Here is a 23,903-nt window from a genome sequence, read left to right as displayed (position 1 = left end):
TGAAAGTGAGGCTGAAAATCAAAGACTGCATCCTTCAAAATGTATTACACCTTAAATTTAAACGCATCCCTGAGACCTTTTCTGTGGAGTCCATTCCTGACAGCCACATAGGGTTTCTGAAGCTGTAAATATTCATTCTACCAGACAGCCCCCATGGACTGCTGGTGGATTTGAACTGCTGACCCTGCAGTTAGTAGTCCTCTGCATATCGGCAGTGCTATCAGCATTCCTTTAAGTATATCTTTTCTTGTGCTTATTGCCTATTTGTATATGTTTTTATTAAAAAAAACTATTCAAATCTTGATGTATATTCAATTTCTCTTATTTTCTCTGATGTCATATTTAAAAACATGGTGGAATCGAAGATTATGAAGATTTGCATCTGTTTTCTTCTAAGAATTTTATAGTTTTAGTCCTTATGTGTAGGTCTATAAGCCATTTTGAGTTTATTTTCTGATGTGCTTATTTTGTAGAAAGATGGTGCTCTTGGGGTTTTTGGTTTTTTTTTTAGTACCCTAAGTAAATGAGCAGTAGAAATCCCTTAAAAGTGAAAATACAGATTTTGTCATGTAATATCCCAATTGTCATTGAGTCTATTCTGACTCACAGTGACCCTATGTAGTAGGGTCTCCAAGACCGCAGATCTCTCTGGGAACAAACAGTCTCATATCGCTCCCATGGAGTGACTGGTGAGTTTGAACTCTAAGTAAAATATAGGTAATTTTATTATCTATAATGTAAGTAAGTATATGGTGTAAAAATGCAGTATGTAATCCATTATGAGGTAAAAAAATCCATCAACATTTCCAAAAAGTTATAACTTACTTAGCATCAGATAGCTATGAAAGAACTAATCAGTTTTGCCCTATTTTAATCTTATTCTCATTTAAGGTTTAATGAGTAATGTTAATTATTTTAAAAATTACTATTTCAGTAATTTGTTAGAACTATTTCAGAACAATTATTTCTTTATTGAGAACTATAAACTTTTTTCTAATTTCTCAGTTTTTCCATCATTGTGCCAGTGATACTTCGTGAAAAGAAAGACCAGGGCTTGTTCTGGTTAGTGCTGGGAAGAATCATTAGAGATGCTAAATTTTAATGAAGCAGACCTAGAAGGAAAAATCTGCTTGCTTACCAAGTTTGATTCATTAGAGACTACAGACTTTGAAGGTTATTGCAGATCAGAATTACTGAGAGCAGGATGCTGAAGTTTCAAAAAAGAAGGTGAAAGCAGATGGGGTGGGGCCTTGTACCTCTCTGGGGGAGAAGAGTTGTCCATTTTGGCACATAAACGAAATAACATGAACCCAAATTACTCTGAAACTCTGAATTCACTAACCAATGTTGAATGTACCTTTGTCATATTTTCATAAACGACATGCTTATGTTAATTATGTTTATTGCTCGGTGAATAGAAATTAATTTCTGAAGTCTTTTCTTGGTGATTGATCGGAGCCTGGTGTCCTAGTAGAAACAGTGTCCTCACCTTCTGTAACAAAGAGCATTCAGCCTAGGTCACCTCTAGGGTTATTGGACTTCACTTAAAAATGATTCTTGCTGGCAGTGAGGCGAGTGGTATTTTTCATTAGAGAAGGAGCGTGTGGAGGCTGAGACAGTTGGGATTAAGCCTATTTTGCATTATATTTTAACTATAGATGAAAATTGGAATAGAATGACCCTGCACACTTTTAAGGACACCTCTCTCTCTCTCGCTATCTTGAAATGTTTTGTTTGTGGTAAAATAATTTCATCTTTTTTTCTAATTAAAATTTTTTTGAGAATTTAAGGGGAAAATATTATTTTTGAACCTGTATATGGTGAATCAGTGCATTTCTAGAGAAAATGTACAGCTGTTTAGTATATGTTTTCTAAAATACCCCAAAATAGTAGATCATAAATATGTTAAAATCAAATGATGACCATTTTTTTTCTTCAAGAATATAGCAATTGAAAGGAGTGAGGGAGAAGGAAAGAGAAGGTGTGAGAATGAATGAATGGATAAATAATAAGATATGCACAAATATGCATGGATAAAGAAACACAGATACCAGATAGGTAAAAGTAAAAAATAAAAAAAAAAGAGGATTGGTTCATAGGACTAAGGACTCACATGAACCACATACTCCTCTAGCCTGAGAACAAAGAACTGCATGGTACCTGCCTGTCACCGTGGATTGCTCTGACCAAGGACACAATAGAAGGTTCTGTCCACAATGGAGGGAAAATGTAGACAAAATTCAAATTCATGAAAAACAAAGCAAACAAATACAAGACATACTGGACTGATACAAACTGCATGAACCCCTCCACTGTTGTCCTAGCACACTTTTAACCTGGAGTGAAAACCATTCCCAGAGCCTACCTTTCAGCCAATTAATAGATTGGTTTATAAAATAAACAGTAATACTTGTGAGGACTGGTCCTTTAAATAATCTGCTACATGAGTAGACAGCATTGGCCCCAAGCAAAGTGAGAAGGCAAAGGGGCTGGGAAGCTATGGGGTAGGCACAGGGAAGGCAGGGTGGAAATGCGGAGAGTGCTGACACTGTGGGAGTAGCAACCAACGGCGCAGAACATTTTGTGTATAAATTGCTTAATGGGAAACTGATTTGCTGTGCAACCTTGTATCTAAAACCAAATAAAATGTCTTTAAAGACAACAATTTTAAACCAATAGAAGGTGTGTATACTTTCACAAAATTCAAAATCTTTTTATTTCTAAGATACATTAATTGAACAATCTAGAAACAGAAAGTTAATTTTGTAACAATGCTAAGAATCTCACCTTTTTTGCTACTTTAGCATTAATGTGACTTTAGGCAAATTCCTTAACTTTTTTGAACCTCTGTTTTCTCATCTATATTATAGATAATAGCACCACCTACTTCATAGGATTGCTGTGGAAATTAAAGTAAATGTTATTTCCCCTCCTACTTAACCTCACTGCCGTTGAGTCGATTATGATATAGTGAACTATAGGCAGGGTAGAACCCATCTTCCCTATAGTGACTCTATAAGGGAAGAGTAGAACTGTCTCTCTGGATTTCCGAGACGATAACTGGTTACAAGAGTAGAAAGCCGCCTCTTTTTCTCCCCGGTCATGCTGATAGTTTTGAACTGGTAACTACTATACCACTAGGGCTTCCCCTCCTACTTAGTGTGTTAGTCAGGGTTGACTAGAGAAACAAAACCAGAGACACTCATATATGTGTGTAAGAGCGAACTTTATATCAAAGAGCAATTGTATATCAAGAAAATATCTCAGCCCAGTTCAGAACAAGTCCATAAGTCCAATATTAGCCCTTGTGTCCGATACTAATCGATAAATTCCTCTTTAGATTCACACGGCCATGCAATGATGCTGAATGCAGCACAGTGGGTGGGAAGTCCTGTAGATCCAGCGGCAGTAGAAGCATCTCAGCACTGGTGTGGGTCTCTACATGATTCCTCCAGCTTCAGGGCTCTGGCTCCATCAGTTTGTCTCCATTTGGTTTGTCAACAGGAATGTGTAACAGAGAGTGTGTGTCTTGCCTCCATGGAGGAAGACAGGAGTTCCCAGAATCCTCAGGAGAAGGCCATGCTATTGCAGAGGCCTCACTGGCTATGACCTGATTGACAGACTAGACTCCCACCCCTTTGCCCAAGTAGACAGGAGATTATGTAACTGCCACATTAGATACTTGTAAATCTTCTTAGCTTGTTCTGTTTTTTTTCCCCTTCTAATTTCAAAGTACTTATAGACTGTGTAGTTTATGTATACTGCAATTATGTGGCAGCTTCAGAGGCGTAATATTTTGATATAGTCACCGAATCCCAGTAGTGTGTGGAACATAGGAGTTGCTCAGAAGTTATACTTGTTGAATTGGATCTGTACAAAATATCTTACATTGCTCATGAATAAGTGATCACTAACTGGTAGTTCCTATTCCTGTTGTCTTACAGTTGTACTTGCCATTAGAATAACAAAATTGCCCATGTTTTTATTCTCTTAATGCCAGATCACCATTCTTCCCCCTCACCTTTTATTTTCTAGAAAGAGACAAAATTCAGCAAACGATCCCTGAACTAACTACAAGCTTTTCTCTTGTGAAAAAAAAAAAAAAAAGAAAGAGACAAAATTACCAAGTGACTTTTTTGTTTAAGGAGGATGCTTCTCAAACTACAGATGGTGTCTGAGAGAACAGCATAGGGATGAATGAAGCCACAGGTTAGCCTACCAGATAGTCCAGAAAGCCAGGTTGTCTTAAAAAAAAATTTTTTTTAGGAAAACCTTTAAAAATATTAAGATAAGCACCAATATAAGATTTGAGAACTCTGAAATCTTGTACTTTACTTGGAAGGTATGTATTTCTTCTCTCACTTTGGTGGAAAAGCTAGGGAAACGATGGCTGCGAGCCCATCCAGAATCCCCAAGGTAAAACATGTGTGATGTTCGTTATAACTGACCTGATTATTACAGCGTCAAAGACAAACAAAACACATTTTTTCCCTTAAGTATAAAATGAATACATGGGTTGTAGAAAGCTTAGAAACGGGTACTATGAAGAAGATAAAAGATAATTTTTTTTAAAGTCTAAATGTAACTCTTAACATTTTGGGTTTTTTGTTGCTTTTGGTGTATATATTTTTTCTTTTTTAAAGCAATGTGATTATCATTTATAATATTGTTTTGCAAGCTGCATATACGAGGGCCTGAAACAAAGACTATTGCTACTCGGGCTCATACAGACATGGGTTCATTCCAAACAGAAAGTAGTTGCACCTTTCTCTGTCATCAGTTCCTAGCCTTGTTAGAGTGGCTTCAAAAAAGGGACACTTTGGAAAAAGTGGGTGAAGGGCGACGGAGGATGATATAAGATATGGAAAAAATAATCTATTACTGATCAAGGGTTCGTGAGGGTGGGCGGGTGGGGTAGTTAGGGGGAAGAATTGGGGAGCTGATATCAGGGGCTCAAGTGGGAAGAGAGCGCTTTGAAGATGATGATGGTGGCATATGCGCTTGACATATCGGAGGAATGTATGGATTGTGATAAGAGATGTAAGAGCCCCCAATAAAAGTATTTAATAAAAAATATTGCAAAAACAAAACAAAAAATGATTTTTAGGTCAAGGCTAATATCAAGTGTTTAGCAAAACTCAAATTGCTATCTTTCTAAATCAAATTGCTATCTTTCTAAATCAAGCTTTACCATAATTTTATGGGAATGCTGTCTGCAAAAATAGTGTGAAGGTGGTGTTTGACCTCATGGGGGATGAGACTCAAACCCAGCATAAGTCCAAGGCCAATTCCTATAAGGCAGAGGTCAGGCATGTCTCTACCCTCCTACCTTCTTTATTAATTCTGATCCCAGTTGTCATTCTCTGGATTTGATTATTCCGTGTATTGCCACACAGAACTCATAGACAATACGTACGATCGTAGGGTTTATGAGGGAAGGTAGCATATACTATTAGAAACGCTCAGCATGCAGTTCTTTGTTCAGGACAGCCTCTTCTCATTCATGTTCACCGCACACATGACCTCTTAGACTTTGCCAAGTTCAGGCCGTACTACAAAGCACTTTCAGTGCTGCTCATAAATGCCAAAAGGTTCCACTTGACCTTAAGTGAGGTGCTCCCCTGAAAGTGCTCATCTGTACATTCATGGATTGACAAACCTAGCTCTGCTGGGTGCGCCCCACTCCACAAGAAAGGCTTCAGCCTGAAGGCACTCAGCATTTTTTTTAAACAAACAAAAAAGTTTATTTATAGCTAAATACTTAAAAACTGGTAATCTGTGTTCTGGATTTGTGATACCAACAAGATTTCTTGATCAAATGCAGGAACGGCAGGCTGGGAGGCAAATCCAGGGGCCAGTTCAGATGATTTTAACAAGAGCATCACCCAGGAGAAAGGGAGGCCTAATTCGGTTTACATCTGCCCACACTGTGAGAACACCACAGCCAGCCGCAGCTTGCTGTTGGGGCCTGTGGGAACACTCTCAGTGTTTCTCATCACTAGAAGTCCATCAGTGGTTTTTCCAAACAGCACGTGCTTTCCACCCAGCCTTCGCATTTAGAACAGGTGGTGAAGAACTGGCAGCCTTTGTACGGGGACCACTGTTTGCCTTGGGAAGCAGGCCTGGAGCTGAGTGTCTGAGTTTAAATTTTGCTTTTCTTTTAAAAAAAATCATTTTATTGTGGCTTCATACAACTCTTATCAAAATCCATACATACATTAATTGTGTAAAGCACATTTGTACATTTGTTGCCCTCATCATTCTCAAAACATTTGCTCTCCACTTAAGCCCCTGGCATAAGCTCCTCATTTCCCCCCCTCCCTCCCCTCTCTTCCCTCCCTCATGAACCCTTGATAATTTATAAATTATTATTTTGTCATACACTGTCCAATGTCTCCCTTCACCCACTTTTCTGTTGTCCATTCCCCCCAATATGTAGATACCTGTAATCGGTTCCCTCTTTCCACCCCACCCTCCCTCCACCCTCCCAGTATCGCCACTCTTACAACTGGTCCTGAAGAGATCATCCGTCCTGGATTCCCTGTGTTTCCAGTTCCTATCTATACCAGTGTACATCCTCTGATCTAGCCAGACTTGCAAGGTAGAATTGGGGTGGGAGTGAGGAAGAGGCATTTAGGAACTCGAGGAAACTTGTATGTTTCATCGTTGCTACACTGCACCCTGACTGGCTCGTCTCCTCCCCGTCACTCTTCTGTAAGGGGATGTCCAGTTGCCTACAGATGGACCTTGGGTCCCCACTCCACACTTCCCCTCATTCACTATGATATGATTTTTGTTCGTTGATACCTTATCCCTTCGACACCTTGTGATCACACAGGCTGGGAGTTTAAATTTTTCATCTACAAATGGCCCTCAGTAAGTCCTGGCAACTCCAGTTCCATCTCCATTTGGAAAGTCTCCACCGTGGATCAGCACATTCTTTTTTTTCTCCTTATCTATTTATTTATTTAACAATTTATTGGGGCTGATACAATTCTTTTCACAGTTCATACATATACATACATCAATTGTATAAAGCACATCTGTACAGTCTTTGCCCTAATCATTTTTTTCTCTTTTCTTCTTTTACATTTTATTAGGGACTCAAACAACTCTTACCACAATCCATACATATACATACATCAATTGTATAAAGCACATCCATACATTCCCTGCCCCAATCATTCTCAAGGCATTTGCTCTCCACTTAAGCCCCTTGCATCAGGTCCTCTTTTTTTTTTTCCCCCTCCCTCCCCTTTCCCCCCTCCCTCATATGCCCTTGGTAATTTATACCTCGTTATTTTGTCATATCTTGCCCTATCCGGGGTCTCCCTTCCCCCCTTCTCTGCTGTCCCTCTCCCAGGGAAGAGGTCACATGTGGCTCCTTGTAATCAGTTCCCCCTCTCCAACCCACTCACCCTCCACTCTCCCAGCATCGTCCCTCACGCCCTTGGTCCTGAAGGTATTATCCACCCTGGATTCCCTGTACCTCCAACCCTCATAGGTACCAGTGTACAGCCTCTGTCCTATCCAGCCCTGCAAGGTAGAATTCGGATCATGGTAGTTGGGGGGAGGAAGCATCCAGGATCTGGGGGAAAGCTGTGTTCTTCATCGATACTACCTCACACCCTAATTAACCCATCTCCTCTCCTAAGCCCCTCTATGAGGGGATCTCCATTGGCCGACACTTGGGCCTTGGGTCTCCACTCTGCACTTCCCCCTTCATTTAATATAATATATATATACACATACATATATACATATACACATAAATACACATACATACACACACTTATATCTTTTTTTTTTTTTTGCATGATGCCTTATATCTGGTCCCTTGGGCACCTCGTGATCGCACTGGCCGGTGTGCTTCTTCCATGTGGGCTTATTTGCTTCTGAGTGAGATGGCCGCTTGTTCACCTTCAAGCCTTTAAGACCCCAGACACTATCTCTTTTGATAGCCGGGAACCATCAGCTTTCTTCACCACATTTGCTTGTGCACCCATTTGTCTTCAGCGATCCTATCATGGAGGTGTGCAGTCAATGATATGATTTTTTGTTCTTTGATGCCTGGTAACTGATCCCTTTGGGACCACTCGATCACACAGGCTGGTGTGTTCTTCCATGTGGACTTTGTTGCTTCTGAGCTAGATGGCCGCTTGTTTATCTTCAAGCCTTTAAGACCCCAGTCACTATCTCTTTTGATAGCCGGGCACCATCAGCTTTCTTCACCACATTTACTTGTTCACCCACTTTGGCTCCAGCCGTTGTGTCGGGAGAGTGAGCATCATAGAGTTCCAATTTAATAAAAGAAGGTATTCATGCATAGAGGGAGTGTTTGAGTAGAGGCCCAAGGTCCTTCCGCCACCTTAATACTTGACCTATAAATATAGACACAAAGATCTATTTCCCCAACCTCCTATATATATTTGCATGTACATGTCTTTGTCTAGACCTCCATGAATGCCCTTTGACTCCTAGCTCTTTCCTCCATCTCCCTTGACCTTCCTCCTGCCCTACTACCATGCTTCATCGCCACCTGGGCTAGAGTATACCTCTTCTCTAAGCAACCTTACCCTTGATCATTTCCCACCAGGCCTGCCACTCCCCCTTCTCTACCATTTGGGGTCCCATGTTTTTCCCTTGTCCCTGGGTTTGTTAACACCACTTCCTTACCCCCCTTACCCCCCCACCCCAAGTCCCCCCGGAACTGTCGGTCCCGTTGTTTTTCATCCAGATAGTTCATCTAGCCTGTCCTATTCAGACAGACCTGTGGAGTCACTAACATGCACGAAAACTAGACAGAGGAACACAAAGCAACAGTATACAACCAGACAACAAAACAACCAAAACAAACCACTGAAAAAGAACAGAACAAAACAGTTCACAAGAGAAAAGCTTGTAGTTAGTTCAGGGATCTTTGCTGGCCCTTAGGAGCGTTTTCCAGTCCAGTCTGTTGGGGCACCACGCCCTGGCCCCAAAGTCCACTTTCAGTATTCCCTGGGGACCTTGCCACTCCATTCCCTTGCTGTTCCGCTGCACTCCCCCAGTGATTTGCCTCGGTGTGGTGGGATCAGGTCAGGTCAGCACATTCTTTATGATCCTCTGGATGGGGCTTCTTTTGTATCCTATTGGAACCCCCCCCTTTTCTGAATTCTCCTGTACAGAATTGCCTAAATTTCTCCAACGTTTTAGGCACAACATCTGCAAAGAGCATGATCTTCATGTGGCTAAAATGTTGGCCGACATCAAAGAACACCACTGGGCTGGCTGGGCTTGAATTTGCCACCACCATGGCTCAGACGTGGAAGCAGAAGCAGTGTTCTTATACACGGGCCAGAATCATGCACCTGTGCCGTGTCCTCTTGCTTTTGCTTTCTTTGCTCCTCTACCACTCCTCTTCTACTCCGTTGATGTCTCAGCTCTCTGCCTCCTTGAACTAGGTTGTTTAGTGTGCAGGAATCTCAGGGTCCAAAGGATGAGCTCCATTCTTGGTTTTTCCTTCTTGATGATAGTAAGATCCCCATTCCTGCTTCTGAGATGGTTCATTTAAAACCCAGAAGGGTGGAAAATGACCACCCCTCATGTTAGAGTTCTGTCCATGGTCCCACCCACTCTTTTGGGGCAGTTACAAAGAATGTGGCTAGAAGAGCCATAGCAAGTGATTCATTGCACCACACCACACAAGCCAACAGTTTTTAGGTAGACTGTGTGTTTTAAGGAAGGTTGAAAGATGTCAAAAATAAGACAAGAGGGAAGAATGCCAACCTTGATGAATGACGAACATGGTGGAAGTCCAGAATCTGGTAAAAGAATTCCATAGAATTATAAAATTATCATTGATGTGTAATAGCTACTAAAAGTCAAATCATACATGGTTCAGCATTTGCAATTTTAAATGAACATGTCCTCAGCAAACTTTGGTTTGATGGATGCCAAAAGCTTTGTATGAAGATCAGTTCATGCAAAGAGCTGATCTTTCCATCAGTCTTTTAAGCAAGATTGAAGCTCATAAAGATGATTTTATGGAATAAATCATAACCGGGGATGAGTCTTGGATTTACCAATATTATCCTGAGGACAAAGTCCAATCAAAGCAATGGCTTCCAAGGTGATCTGCTGGACCAGTTAAATTCAAGGCTCAATTGAACCAATAAGCAACATTATCATAAATAAGAGAACATATTGAAGTTGTTGAGAATTTCACTGGCACCCACAATCAGTGCTGATGGAAGCAATAGCCAAGAAATCCAACACTATGTAATGTGCTGCACAAGACCTCATGAAATTGTTGAAGGTCATTAATGTTACTTTGAAGATGCACCTTGGTATTTTCAATGGCCTCATATGCATGTGAAAGTTGCACAATGAAAAAGGGAGACTGCAGAAGAATCGTTGCGTTTGGTTATGCTGTCGATAAAGAAGATGGAAAGTACTATAGACTGCCAGAAGAGTAAACAATCTGTCGTGGGGGAGTATAGCCAGAATGTCGTTAGCAGTGAGGATCGTGAGACTTCACCGCCTGTACTCTGGACATGGTATGAGGAGAGACTAGGGCTTGGGCAAAGAACATTATCAGCTTTGTTTACCTCTTGTATTCACTGCATTTATCATAGTGACATTCAATAGATGTTAAGTTGAATTGCCATCATGTTAACTAATGAAAAAGCAACAACCTTTTATTGTGACTTAGGTGAAGGTTTACAGAGAAGATCATCAGTTTTGCCTTCAATAACTCATAACATCTCCTGTTGTCTTGCTTCATTTTCATAATTTTTGCCCATCTCTTTTATTGGCTATTGTTATCCTTTCACCCAGATTAACACCTGTCTACCCTCTGGCCTGAGATTTGCCCTCCTCTGCGTCCCCTTCCATCCCTGTTAACAATCAAGCTTTCTTTCTTGCAGCTTTCCATAGATCCAGAGATCCGTCTCTTGTCTGATGAGTCATTGCCAAGCTTTCCCCTCACTGTGGGCTCAGTGAGTCAGAATTGACTAGATGGCAGTGAATTTGTTTCTCTTTGTGTTCTTTTGGTGAAACCTCTCGATGTACACGTGTATAATTTTTAGTAGGTCCCAACTATCATTTTGGTCTTCTGCTCTGTGTCTGTTTTTCATTATATTGGATACTGTGTTTATACCCTGTATTATGCTCCCAAGTTTGTCCCTATTTTTTCATTTATGATCTTTATAGTTTTAGCTTTCACATTTAGACCTTCAATCCATCTTGAGCTTACTTTTGTATAAGGAGTGAGGTATGGGCGTTGTTTTATCCTTCAGTAAATGGAGATCCAGTTCTGCTAGCACCATTTGTTGAAGCGTCTATCTTCCCCATTACATAAATATTTTAAAATTTGCTTTGTTACAGTAATCTCTCTTTAAAAATGTGCTGCCTAAAATAAGCTGATACAGTGTCTGAATGTTCTGCTGTACATTCATAGATTAAGAAAGCAAAAAGCTGAGGAGCAGAGAATTAATTGTTGAATCTAATCAGACATGGTGGTCAGCTAATGTTGACATAGTTTAAGTTGTGACCTGGGAAACAGTTTTGGAAAATTCTGGTGTAATGAACTTTTGATATGTGTGGCAAACTTCTGTGGCTCAGACATTGTCTTAGAATTAGAGAATGATATTATATAGGTACATTGTAGTGGATAGAATACTGAGGACATAGCTTTGTAGGTGAAAGATTTTATGATGCAAATTCTATTCTTTTGAAATGGTTCATGACAATTGTGTAGAATCAGTTTTGGATTCTCAGTGAACAGAATCTGCATAATCTTTTAGATTGTTTGGCATTTTATGACTTCTATTGATCTCATTTTGATCCTGAAAATACTATTCTTTTTCTTATGAAAATTAATTTTCATAATTGAGATCAGGCATTGCAGCTAAACAAAAAAGGAAAATATTAAACTCACGGATAATATTTTATCCTATATCTTTTCATCTCTTTCCCCCTTATGTTCTGTATATATTTCAAAGAAAAGTTCTTCAAGGGATTCTTATCATGTAAATGATACTAAAGAGCATTGCAACCAATAACTGTTATAGGAATATTTACAATTTTCACTTTCTCAATCTCTACATACACTAACAGACTCTTAGCATTTCTAACCTGTGCATTATCACATAAGTTAGGTAAAGCTCACAAATTCATTATCGCTAACCTCATCATTCCTTCTGTAGTTAAAGTTTTTAGTTTTTGAAATCCTGCTTTCAATATATGACATAGGAGCTTACCTACATAAAACTGTATGTTTAATAAAAAATTCTTATATGTTAAGAACTATTTTTTAAAAGTTTTTGTTCACATTCTAATTCAAAATTCATATTAGGAAGAAAGAGAGAGGGGACAGCATCCTGGCCCACCAAGCTTTGAGGATGACATTCCCACTTGGATCAGCCAGTGCACAGAGAGAACTGTAGGGTTGGCTCCACCACAAGACACGACCTCCCCTACTGACTCACAGCGCGACAGGGGCATCACTGGAAACACAGTGTGGAAATTGTGCCTGGTCTGACACCCCCACCCCCAACACACACACACACACACACACGTATAACAGGAAGGGGGCACAATAAAGCAGCAAGGGGAGCAAAGCAACAAAGTCCCCAAGGAATTCTGAAAATAGACTTCAGACTGAGGGGAGCAGGGCTTGCCACTAATATCAGACCTCATGGAAAACATTCATAAGGGTCAGCAGACAGACCTGGAACTATTCAAAGCTTCTTTCTTTCCTTTTTCTTGCCTATAGAAGATAGGTAGGATAAACAATCCTGAGGAGAAAATAATGGGACCAACGGATCCTGAGGCCAGGGGAGAGGTGGAGGTGGGGGGAAAGGAGCAGGGAGTCAACAAACCCAGAGACAAGGGAACAATAAGAGATCTAAAATCGAAGGTCAGAAGGACATAGAATGCATGTAGCTGAGAGGAAGTATAGGGAGCCGAATGAAGGTCGAACATGATAGTGGAACAAGAGGAAAGTAAAAGGAAGTAGAGGAAAGAACTAGGAGGAAAAAACCATTTGTAGAGGTATAAACATAGGCATGTACATATGTAAATAAATATATAATGATAGGGATGTACATCTATTTGTAGGTTAAGTATTAAATGAGCAGACCGACCTTGGGCCTCTATTCAAGTCCTCTCCCAACACAAGAACATTTTGTTCTAATAATCTGTCATTCTGTGATGCTCACCTTTCTGACATGATCATTGAACACAATAAGCTAAGGTGGTGAAGAAAACTACAGTGTCCAATTATTAAAAGATATAGCATCTGGGCTTGAAGTTAAACAAGTGGCCACCTAGCAGGGAAGCAACAAAGCCCACATGGAAGAAACATACCAACCTGTGTGAATACGAGGTGTCAATGGGTACAGGTATCAGGCATCCAAAGACCCAAAACAAATAATCATATCGATGTGAATGAGGGGCCCAAAGTGGAGACCAAAGCCCATCTGTAGACAATTGGACATCTCCTCACAGAAGGGTCACAAAGAAGTGATGAGTCAGCCAGGGTGCAATATAGCACCTATGAAACACAGCATTCCTCTAGTTCTTTAATGTTTCCTTCCCGCCACTGTCTTGGGGGGACAAAGGGGGAAAAGGGGAAAATGATCGCAATGATCAGTATACAACCCCCACCCCCGCCCAGAGGGACAAACAACAGAAACTGGTGAAGGGAGACAGCGGAGAGTGTAAAGTAGGAAAATAAAAGTAATTTATAAATTATCAAGGGTTCACGAGGGTGGCAAGGTGGGGGGAAGGAGGGGTAAAAAGAGGAGCTGATATCAAGGGCTCAAGTAGAAAGAAAATATTTTGGAAATAATTATGGCAACATATGTACAAATGTACTTGATACAATTGATGTATGGACTATTTTTAGAGCTATAAGAACCCTCAATAAACTGATTTATTTTAAAAATTCATATTAGGATACAATATTTTATTTTTATTTTTTTTAATGTGCCCTAGGCATGAAACAGCTCTGGCCACAATCCAGGCATCAAGCTAGGATAAACAAAGGACTTCAAGTTGGCTCTGTCCCTGGCTGATATAAGAGCACCACCACCAATCAGGTGTCTCTTTGCCCATAGGCAGGGTAGGATACAATTTTTTAATTGTAAAAATATGTATATATTTTCCAATTCAGTTTGTTTTCTACATGTACAGTTTAGTGACACCTTTACATTAATAATGTGCAGCCATCAATGTAGCTGACAAATTTTTCATACCAATAAAAGGAAACTCAATGCTTCCCAAGCAATATCTCTCCCTCCTAATATAGGGATTTGGATATGATATCATACAATGCTGGTAAGCTCTCTGAGGGATGGCGTGACCCCACATGGAACCTGTCTATAGTGAATTTAGTACAGGAGGTACATTGGAAATATAAACAACACTAATTCAGAGTAGAATGTCCTCTTTACTATGGGTGCTATGGGAGGACAGGACGGCAGAGACAAATGTTTGGGAAAGGGAGGTACTGGAGAAGTTTCCTGGAAACTAGAGCATCATCTTTCCACTGGGTTTTGAAGGATGAAGAGATTAGGTTAGGATATTGGCTTGTTGACATTGGAGTGGAGCTTTGTGGCAAGTTAGCTGGTGATCAGAGGCCTAACAGTAATGCATGAAAGTCAGGTGAGTGTGATGCAGCCTAGATGCAGGGTAGTACTGCCAGTATCTTCGCTGACAGTCCGAAATGCTACGTGAAGTGGCTGGGAGGTTATTTTTTAAGCACATACCCTTACGCATTGTTCCTGAGTCAGTCAATCATGCCTTTCCGTATTTTCCAGTAGCTGACAGGGATGAACACCTGGTACAGGGTAGTGAATTCAAAACCAAAGAAACCGAAGTCACTGCCATCAAGACAATGCCAACTTATGGGTAGCACTGTCCCTGGAAGTTTCTGAGACTGTAACTCTTTATGGGAGTAGAAAGCCCTGTCTTTCTCTTGCAGAGCTGCTGGTGGGTTTGAACTGCTAATGTTGGGTTAGCAGCCCAGGGCCTAACCACTTTGCACCGGGAATCCTCTAGAGGGGTTATTATTCAAGGGAGGGGTAAATTAGAGATAGTAGTTTTGAATTTGTAGAGTTTGAAGGTCTGGTGAAGTGTGATAACTTTCTTTATGCAAGTGGAAATGCCGTGTAAGAGCTTGCAGGGAAAGGCTGCCATAAGAACTTGGAAAAAGCTGCTTGAAGGTGTGGGAGACAGAGATTCCCAAGGAGGAGGTGGCTGAGGATGGAAATGAAATGAATCAAATGTCTCCATTTAAACTTACCCTCTGTACTGACCCAGTGACATTCTAACCAAAGGCTTGTTTTTGAAATAAATCACATCTGATTACTTACAAATCTATTGATGGGGAATTTATTCTGGTTTTTGAATTCATGATGATTTGGCAATAAAAAAGCAAGCAGTACCTGCTTTCATGAACAACACAATAAGCAAATGGTTGCTTATTGCATTACAAAACCATTTCTCGGAGTAGTCCTGAACAGATAAGATTATTCTCCTGCCAGGCACTCTTGTAAGTATTTATCTTTCTCTCTGCTTTCAAGGCAAACACTGGCTGATTGTCACACTCAGGGCAAGGCGAGCTAATGGTTCATCGCCCTAGTGCATAGTTTGTTTTACTTATGCTCAACCAGCATTTTTCAGGAGATACCTTTTATAGCATGAATGTGAAAAACAGGGTATATTTGACCATGCACTTCCTTAAAACAATCGAAATACATTTTTGTCTCCTCTTCTGTGGTTAAAAATGCCTTCAACAGGTTGAAAGAATTTAGATAATTTGTTTTACGGAGAGATAAGGGTCTGACATTTAACTCAGCCCCAGGTGCGTGTGGTTTCTTAAAGAATGTCAGAAGGTCACATGATCTTCGTGTACAAAGTCAGAAAAACAAGGTCTTTTTGGGTGTCTTAACTGAAATGGAACATAAATAAAAATTCCCAGTATAAAAAGAAATCACTTAATTATAAAACAATTTCTATTAAGCATTATAGTCCAATTTTTGTGTACTAACATAAATTTGATGAAATTAATAACACCTTGTTACAGGATTTGCTAAACTTTAATTTTAAAACAGTTCAGTCTGCAGGCTCAATTGGTGTTTCCACACTGACTTTGCAAAGTGAAGTGTTGCACTGGGAATAATTGTTGGTTTAATGAATCTTATTTTAAAACCTTCAGCATTTTAAGTATGAAGAATTTCTTTCAAATGCTAGTGAGATAAGAGTCCATCAAAATAGAAATCATTTTTCTTGAGGCTACCGCAGCCACTTTCAGTTGTGTTCTTTATCAGAAACACTCAAACTGGAAGTTTGAGGTTCATGTTTATCTATTGATATACTCAGTAGTTTCAAACCTTATAATTTGTTTTAATTTAAAGATTGATATAATGAAGACTTATTTTAGCTTTGATGTTACATGTTTTCAAATTTTAATATTTAAGAACAATTGAAATAATACTTAGCTATTGTGCTTATTTAAAGTTGTTTATTTCTCATGAAAACTCCTTATTTGTTTGCATTACTTGCATTTGATTTAAAGAATGTGGTATAAAAATATGTAAATACATGATCAGTTGATTTTTTTATAAGAGTACTAAATCTATTCTATGGACAAACTGCAATCTATTAATAAGTGGTGCTGGGGTAGCTGGGACCATACCTCATACCATATTGAAAAATGAACAAAAATGATCTCAGACCTAAATGTTAGAGTTAAAACCGTAAAACTACTAGAAGAAAACATGGGGTTAGTGTTTTGGAACTAATTTTTAACAATGAGCTCTTAGATATTTCAAAAACACAAGTATTAAGAGATAAAATAGGAAATTTGGACTTCATCAAAATTAAAAATGAATGTGCATCAAAGGACTTTATTAAAAAAGTAAAGGCATTTTCCACTCATAAGTTTTCTATGGATGGTGAGAAAATTTAGGAGGGAACTATAAAGCTGGTACAGGAGCCCTGGTGGCACTGTTGAACTGCTACCTGAAAGGTCAGTTGGGTCCACCCCACCAGCTACTCTGCAGGGAAAAGCTGAGGCTGTCTGCGCCTGAGAAGATTTACACAAAGCCTTGTAGGCTTTCCACATGGTTGTGAGTCCCAAACAATTTTTAAATTTTTATTTTATTTATTTACTTTTAATTTTTTGAGTCCCAAACAATTTGACAGTGGATCGTGCAGGTTATGTAACTGGGAAAGGTTTAACATCCAGAATAAGAATTGCTATTGCCTAATAGCAAAATACAAACAACATCATTTCAAAATGGACACAAGAGTAGGCATTTCTTTCATCAAAGGAGCTAAATAAAATATCCAACCCATAAAATATACTCCAAGTCATTATGATGATTGAAATCAAAGCCACCATTAGAACTTCACCCCCTCAAGAATGGTTAAAATAAACAAAGAACTAACGGGTGTTGGCAAGCACTAGGAGAAGTTGGAAACCTTGCCCTTTGTTGGTGGAATGCACAGTGGTACCGTTGCTGTGAAAACAGCGTGGTTGGTCCTCAGAAAGTTAAACGCGGAACTGCCAAACATCCCAGGAAGTCTACCACTGGGATGGAAAGCAGGAACACGGAAATTTGTTCATCAGTGTTCATTGCCGCACCATTCACTTTAGCCAAAAGGAACCTCCTAAATGCTTATGAACAGATGAATGAACAAAACAGCCGCTACGTACCTGCAGTGGGATGCGGTTGTTGTCGTTGCTGTTGACTTTGGTGACCACTTTTGGAGACAAGAAAATTGAAGCATTGATACTTGATTGAAGCTTGAAAACCTGCTGAGTGACTTAAAGCAGCCACAAAAGGTCAGATATTCTGATTTCACTTAAATGGAAGAGGCAAATGTATAGCAACCAAAGATTATTAGTGGTTACCGGGAGTAGCTAGTTCTCCTTCGAGAGAAAAGTAGAGTCCTGTTTTGGGTTCATTGAGGGTCTGTTAAAGGTGGTAAACTATCTGGAAATGGGTGGCGATAAGGGTTGAACATGATGAACATGAGCAGGATCACTGAATTGTGTATGTGGGGAATGCTGAATTGGCAAATGTTTTGGTATATACATTTTTTGGGGTATAGACATTTTTTTTTACCACAGACAAATAAACAAAACCCCTTGTTACAACAAAGGGATTACTTAACTTTTTGTTTTGCTTTGTATGCTATTTTACCATTATTATTGTTTTAAAAATTGTTTCATCAACACAAAACAAATTGTCTTCCTGCCCTAAAAAGTATTCTGAAGAAAAATTTATCAACAAGGAAATGGTGACACAGCTCACTTGCTGGGGCCACAGATTCAATTTGTTAAGAGGACAAGAGAGTTCCTAGTGCCTCATCCTATACCCAAACCATGCTTTTACCACAACCGAAGGGCTACAGTCACAGCCTGTATACTTCAGTGGGAGTTGTATTTACTGAATAATTTTCCTGTGGGTAGATGTTTGTCATAGTTTAGTATACTCCAAGAAAGTGTAATTTGATATTCAATATATTAATGAAGTTTTAGAAGCTTATAAATTAAAGTGTTTTCTTTTAAGTACAAATTGCATGTAGTAATAGAAATTAAAAAGGTACTAAAAATTTTACTGTCCAAAGAAGTAAGCTGTTTGTCTCCAAACTCCCTTGCCAGTCTTTGCCAACACCATATTTTAAATATCTGAGGTTTTGACTTTTTTTCCTGCTATGGATTATATTAGTCTTGAATTCTATTTATTTTGAAATTTCCTTTGAAGCCAAGGTCAGCTCCTGCTATTTCCAGAGAATATACTTAATAAGTACAGAGGAAGAAGTAAGACTTTCAACGCTTGGACATTACACTGGGAAGAATTTCTGCAGTTTGGTGTAAAGCAATCTTAGATGTTGGCAACTGATCTGGATAGCTAGACCCATTGTAGTACTGAGCTACTGTAGGAGGCACACCTCCGGGCTTTTTGCACTGGGCATAAACTAGGCTTTCTAGAGCTGATACTATGGGAACTTGCTCACAATTTAATTTTTTTTTTTTTTGGTAGGGAAGAAAATGTAGGCTGCCACTTGAACAAACATTTGTTTCATGACACTTGCTCTCCATTGATTCCAGCAACAATTGGGGGTTCCACCTAAATAAACAATGAAATCCTCTTGAGTATCTGCAAATTCTCAAAGTCACATCTCACGTTATTGAGTCACTCACTCAGTCACAGAAAATCAGCTGCTGTAGTGTCTGACTTAGGAGCCCTGTACAGTTGTTAAAACTTGGTGTTGTAGAAACAATTGGGTCAGTAATTCAGTGGAGTACAAATTATTTGCTACCATATAATTAATGTCTTTCAATAGATACAGTATCTTTTTAAAAACTAGGAATACATAAAGTAAAACATTAGGTAACTTAAAAAGTAATTAAGTTAAAAGTACTATCTTTAAGTTTGGTTCCTAAATACTGTCCTAGGAAATTGAAAAGAGTACAGCATTAAATTTAATGTATTTTACAGTATGGTAATCTGGAACTCTGGTATCATAGTGGTTACGAGTTTAGCTGATAACTTCCAGATCAGCAGTTTGAAACCACCATCCACTGAAGGGGAGAAAGACGAGGCTTTCTGTTCCCATAGAGAGCTCTATCCCGTAAACAGTCTCGGAAACCCACAAGGGCAGTTCTACAGCGTTGTTATGAGTCGGAATCGATTTGATGGCAGTGAGTTTGGTTTCCGAGTTTGTACGTATGGTAGGCAAATCAACCTTGTACATTTCTCCTCTATCGTGGTTTCAGATTATTTGAATTTGTCTTAGCCTGTTTTAGGCTAAGCCACTCCTGATGGATAACAAACCTTTCCTTACTCTGATATTTAATTTGCACTTCATAAATCTATGAATTCATTCTGAATTCAAATTAAGTGGGAAGGAGAGATAATTTGAGGGTGAATGTTGCCTATCAAAGTAATGCCTAAACACCCAGTGAGGTGGTCTGCTGCACCGTCGGGAATGGAATTAATCTTGAACGTGAGGATGCTGTTTGTGCTTGTCAGCTGCTGCTAAGTCATCGTGGACTCATAGCCACCTGATGTATGTCAGAACAAAACACTGTCGGGCCCTGTGCCATCCCCACAACTAATATCATGGTCAAGCCCACAGAGGCTGATTCTGTTCCTACCATGATGTCCTTCCCCCGGGATCAGTCCCTCCTGAGAGCATGCCCAAAGTATGCTTCTAAGAACCAGCCTAGCTGTATCCCTTCAAGACAGATTAGTTTGTTTTTTTGGCAGTCCATGATTTCAATATTTGCCAGGGAAAGCCAGCCCCGAGCACATCATTACTGGTCCGGTAGGTGCAACTGTACAGCGATAATAAGTAAAGATCATAGTAAAGTTACAGAGAGCATGAGAGATAGAAGAGAAATAGTGAAATAAATGGAGTCAGACACATTTCATGGGAGCATGCTCACCTCAGCCCTGCTTGGTGGTCCACGTGGAGAGAGCGAGAGAATCTTTAATGCTAACCAAGGCTTTTATAGTCTTTGGGGACGTGAAAGCCCCCTAATTACAGGTGAAGACATAAGTCACAGGAAGGGGTTGTGCTCTAGGTAATGCAGTAATGGGAGGGGGTGATCTAGGGATATCCATGCAATAGGAAGAGGAGCGATTGGGGGTATACATGTGGCAAGATGGGCAGATCCTAGATACAGGATGGCAGCCTAACTTTAGATGTCACTGAACCGGTTTGGCCTGTTCCCTGGCTCAACTGATATAGACCATTATCAGTAGGGTGTGAACTCCACCTACAGGAACCAAGCTAATGATCCAAAGCTTTCTCGGGAGTAGTAATCCGTTGTCCCCAGCAGCAGGGAGCAGGCCCACCCCTGTGGTGGGGCAAGACTGCAGTCTGGCAGTGTTTGCCTTCAGGGAGGATGTTTGTAAGCATCTGACCTCCCCCCACAAATATTCATTGCCAGCACTTTAATTCAAATGCATTAGTCCTCTATTCCCCCTTATTCATTGTGTCTCTTTTGCTTGCATATGAGGTGACTGAAGATGAGACCAGGTGCTCTTTAGTCCTTGAGATCCTTGCTCACTTTAAAGAGGCCTTGTGCAGCAGGTTTTCCCAGTGAAATGTCTTTTCCCCCTCCTTTTACTGCTGTTTCCACAGGCACTGATTCAAATAAAAAGAAGTCCTTGACAACTTCCATCTTTTCTCTGTGTATCTGGATGCTGTTTATAGGTCCAGTTGTGAGAACTTTTTTCTTTTTTTATATTAATGTGTAATCCATACTGAAGCTGTAGTCTTTGATCTTTATAAGTAAGAGCTTCAAGTCTTCTTGGCTTTCAGCAAGCAAGGTTTTGTCATCTGCACACCCCAGGTGGTTAATGAGCCTTCTTCCAAGCCGGATGCCACATTCTTTCTCATGTACTCCACCATCTCTGACTATTTGTGTAGTACACGTAGGGTGAGAGGATACAACCCTGATGCACACCTTTCCTGATTTTGAGTCATTCAGCATTCCTCGTTCTGTTAGAATGACTGCCTCTCTTGACTCGTGTTCAGGTTGTGCTTGAATGAAAGACCATGTGCGTTTTAATACAGAAAATTACAATCAGTTTACACATTGGGGCAATTTAAACACTGACAGATATTGATGTGAACATGATAACCTTTAAGCTTTCTGATACCTGTTATATCTTCAGGTGCCTTGGTAACATGGTGCGCCACGTGTTCAGAAGCTAACAAAAGATTGATCATTTGAATCCACTAGCCACTCTGTGGGAGAAAGATGTGGCAGTGTGCTACAGAACCAGTTACGGCAATGGGCATAGTTTGGCTTGTACTTTAAAATATGAAGTTTGTTTATTTCTTGTTAAATGTATTTTAGTAACAATCTGGAATTTGTGAAAACTCCATATTTTCTCAGCAAGATTAAAATCAGTTAAAAATGTAGGTTGTCATTTGCTTGCAAATTTTCCGTAGCAGTATAGCCCAGCGTGTTTTTCACTACCAGGTTGTATTCCAGTTTGAAAGGGCCAGTGAATAAGCAAGAAACAATATGACACTCTAAATCCACTGATTTTTTTTTAATCCTCTTAGCATTCTCCCCCCCCCCCATTTTTTTTTACAATACAACTTTATGTTTCTATTTCTTACTCTGTTTTACAGGGACACCAGTGTATTCAGTTGCATGGGGTCCGGATTCTGAAAAGGTTCTTTACACAGCAGGCAAGCAGCTGATCATCAAACCTCTTCAACCAAATGCTAAAATTTTGCAGGTACTTCTCAAGCACTTGCAAATTGTTATCCAGCCTATCAGACTGTTAAGCATGGGGCAGTTTCTCAGGAGGTCCTATCTTCTGGGTGGTCTTTTTACAGTCGGAGGTCTTTAAAGGTTTGTTTTTCTCAGGCTTTACTACAGAACAGGGAGTTTCTGGTTATGTTTCCATAAAGGTTCACTTCCTTTTTATTCCAACTCACATTTTACCAGCAAATCATAAATGTATTTTGAGTTACAAAATTGTCACACGGTTTGGTACGACTGGGCATCTTTACATTTAGCAGAGTCAGCCTCCAATGTACAGATTTGAAACTAAACAGGATTAAATCATGTAATTTTATGAGCTAGTTTAGACATTGCTTTTTTTGGTCCTTTTTATCTGTTTAATATGCTTGAGCATTTTCTAAGGCTCTCATTCTTTCAGTACTTTTAGAATAGAAGAAGTGGCAATATAATATGTAAACCAAATTGAGTGTATATAACTTTGCCAATAATTGGAAAAATATTTTAAAATAGTGTTATATCACATTTTATATTGTTACTATTCAGAAGGTAATAATTAAACTAGGAGCTGCATCTTGAAGATGAAAGGGAAGATTATTCTAAGCCCAAGGACCAGGAAAAATGATTGTTTAGTGTCTTGGTTATCTAGCGCTTCTATAACAGAAATACCACAAGTGGGTGACTTTAAGAAACATAAATTTGGGACAGGGAGGGGAAAAAAGAGGAGCTGATACCAAGGCTCAAACAGAAAGAAAATACTTTGAAAATAATGATGACAACATATGTACAAATGTGCTTGACCCAATTGATGTACGGATTGTTATAAGAGCTGTAAGAGCCCCCAATAAAGTGATTTGTTAAAAGAAAAAAGGAAGCATAACTTTATTTTCTGACAGGTTAGGAGACTGCCAGCTGTGGGGGAAATCTGTATGTCTTTTGAGCTTCTGTTCCTGGGCAGCCTTCACATGTCTTGACATGTCTCTACCCCATCCCATATCTGCTTTTGTATCTCAAAAGAGATTGGTTTGAGACACACCCCACATTAATTCTATCTCCTTAATAACATAACAAAGAAAACCCTTTCCCACAATGAATTGTAACCACAGGCTTAGAGGTTAGGATTTTCAACACAGAAAGTTAGGGGGAGAAACACACAGTTTAATCCAAATACTTCATTACATTTCGATAATGACACATTACATGTAGATGATAAGCTTTGGGGCTGGTCCCCGAGTTTAAATCCCCATTCCATCGCGTATTACCTGAATGTGACTTTAAGTAAGTTATGAACTACCTTTGAGCCTAGCCTTCTCATCTTGTAATGCTAATAGCTAGGTGTTAGAATTACAGTAAGGATTAAACAAGTTAAGTTGCAAAGAACACAGCACAGTGCCTGACATATAGGAAGCGTTCACCAGAGTAGTTATTATTAAAATTAATATAATAAATTATCAATTTTCATTGGGTTACTGGGTTATTTGGAATTACGATGCCACCTCTGCCTTTCAGTCAGGAGTCTTTGAATGGTGCCAACTGTTAACACGTTTGGCTGTTAATAAAAATGGTTAGCAGTTGGACACTACCTACAGGTGCCTTTGAAGAAAGGCTTGGTGACTTACTTCCCCCAAATCAGCCA

At 39.6% G+C, this 23,903-nt stretch overlaps 1 protein-coding gene, 1 non-coding gene and 1 pseudogene across 4 annotated transcripts in view; 1 reads left to right on the top strand and 2 right to left on the bottom strand.

Moving 5' to 3' along the window:
- IFT80 (intraflagellar transport 80) overlaps window positions 1-23,903 on the top strand; it is a 166,862-nt gene that overhangs the window by 42,759 nt on the left and 100,200 nt on the right. For all 3 annotated transcript variants that reach the window (XM_075546978.1, XM_075546977.1, XM_075546980.1), the window contains exon 6: window positions 22,153-22,262. In XM_075546978.1, the coding sequence (XP_075403093.1) occupies window positions 22,153-22,262 (110 nt within the window). The remainder of the gene's footprint in view (window positions 1-22,152; window positions 22,263-23,903) is intronic.
- LOC142447191 (peptidyl-prolyl cis-trans isomerase H-like) lies at window positions 5,913-9,295 on the bottom strand (annotated as a pseudogene).
- Window positions 13,968-14,110, bottom strand: LOC142447739 (small nucleolar RNA SNORA48). The gene has a single exon (XR_012784396.1). It is a non-coding gene; the product is annotated as a small nucleolar RNA SNORA48 (small nucleolar RNA).

This window comes from Tenrec ecaudatus, chromosome 4 (assembly GCF_050624435.1).
Source record: "Tenrec ecaudatus isolate mTenEca1 chromosome 4, mTenEca1.hap1, whole genome shotgun sequence".
Lineage (NCBI taxonomy): Eukaryota > Metazoa > Chordata > Mammalia > Afrosoricida > Tenrecidae > Tenrec > Tenrec ecaudatus.
This window is presented reverse-complemented; position numbering and strand designations above follow the sequence as displayed.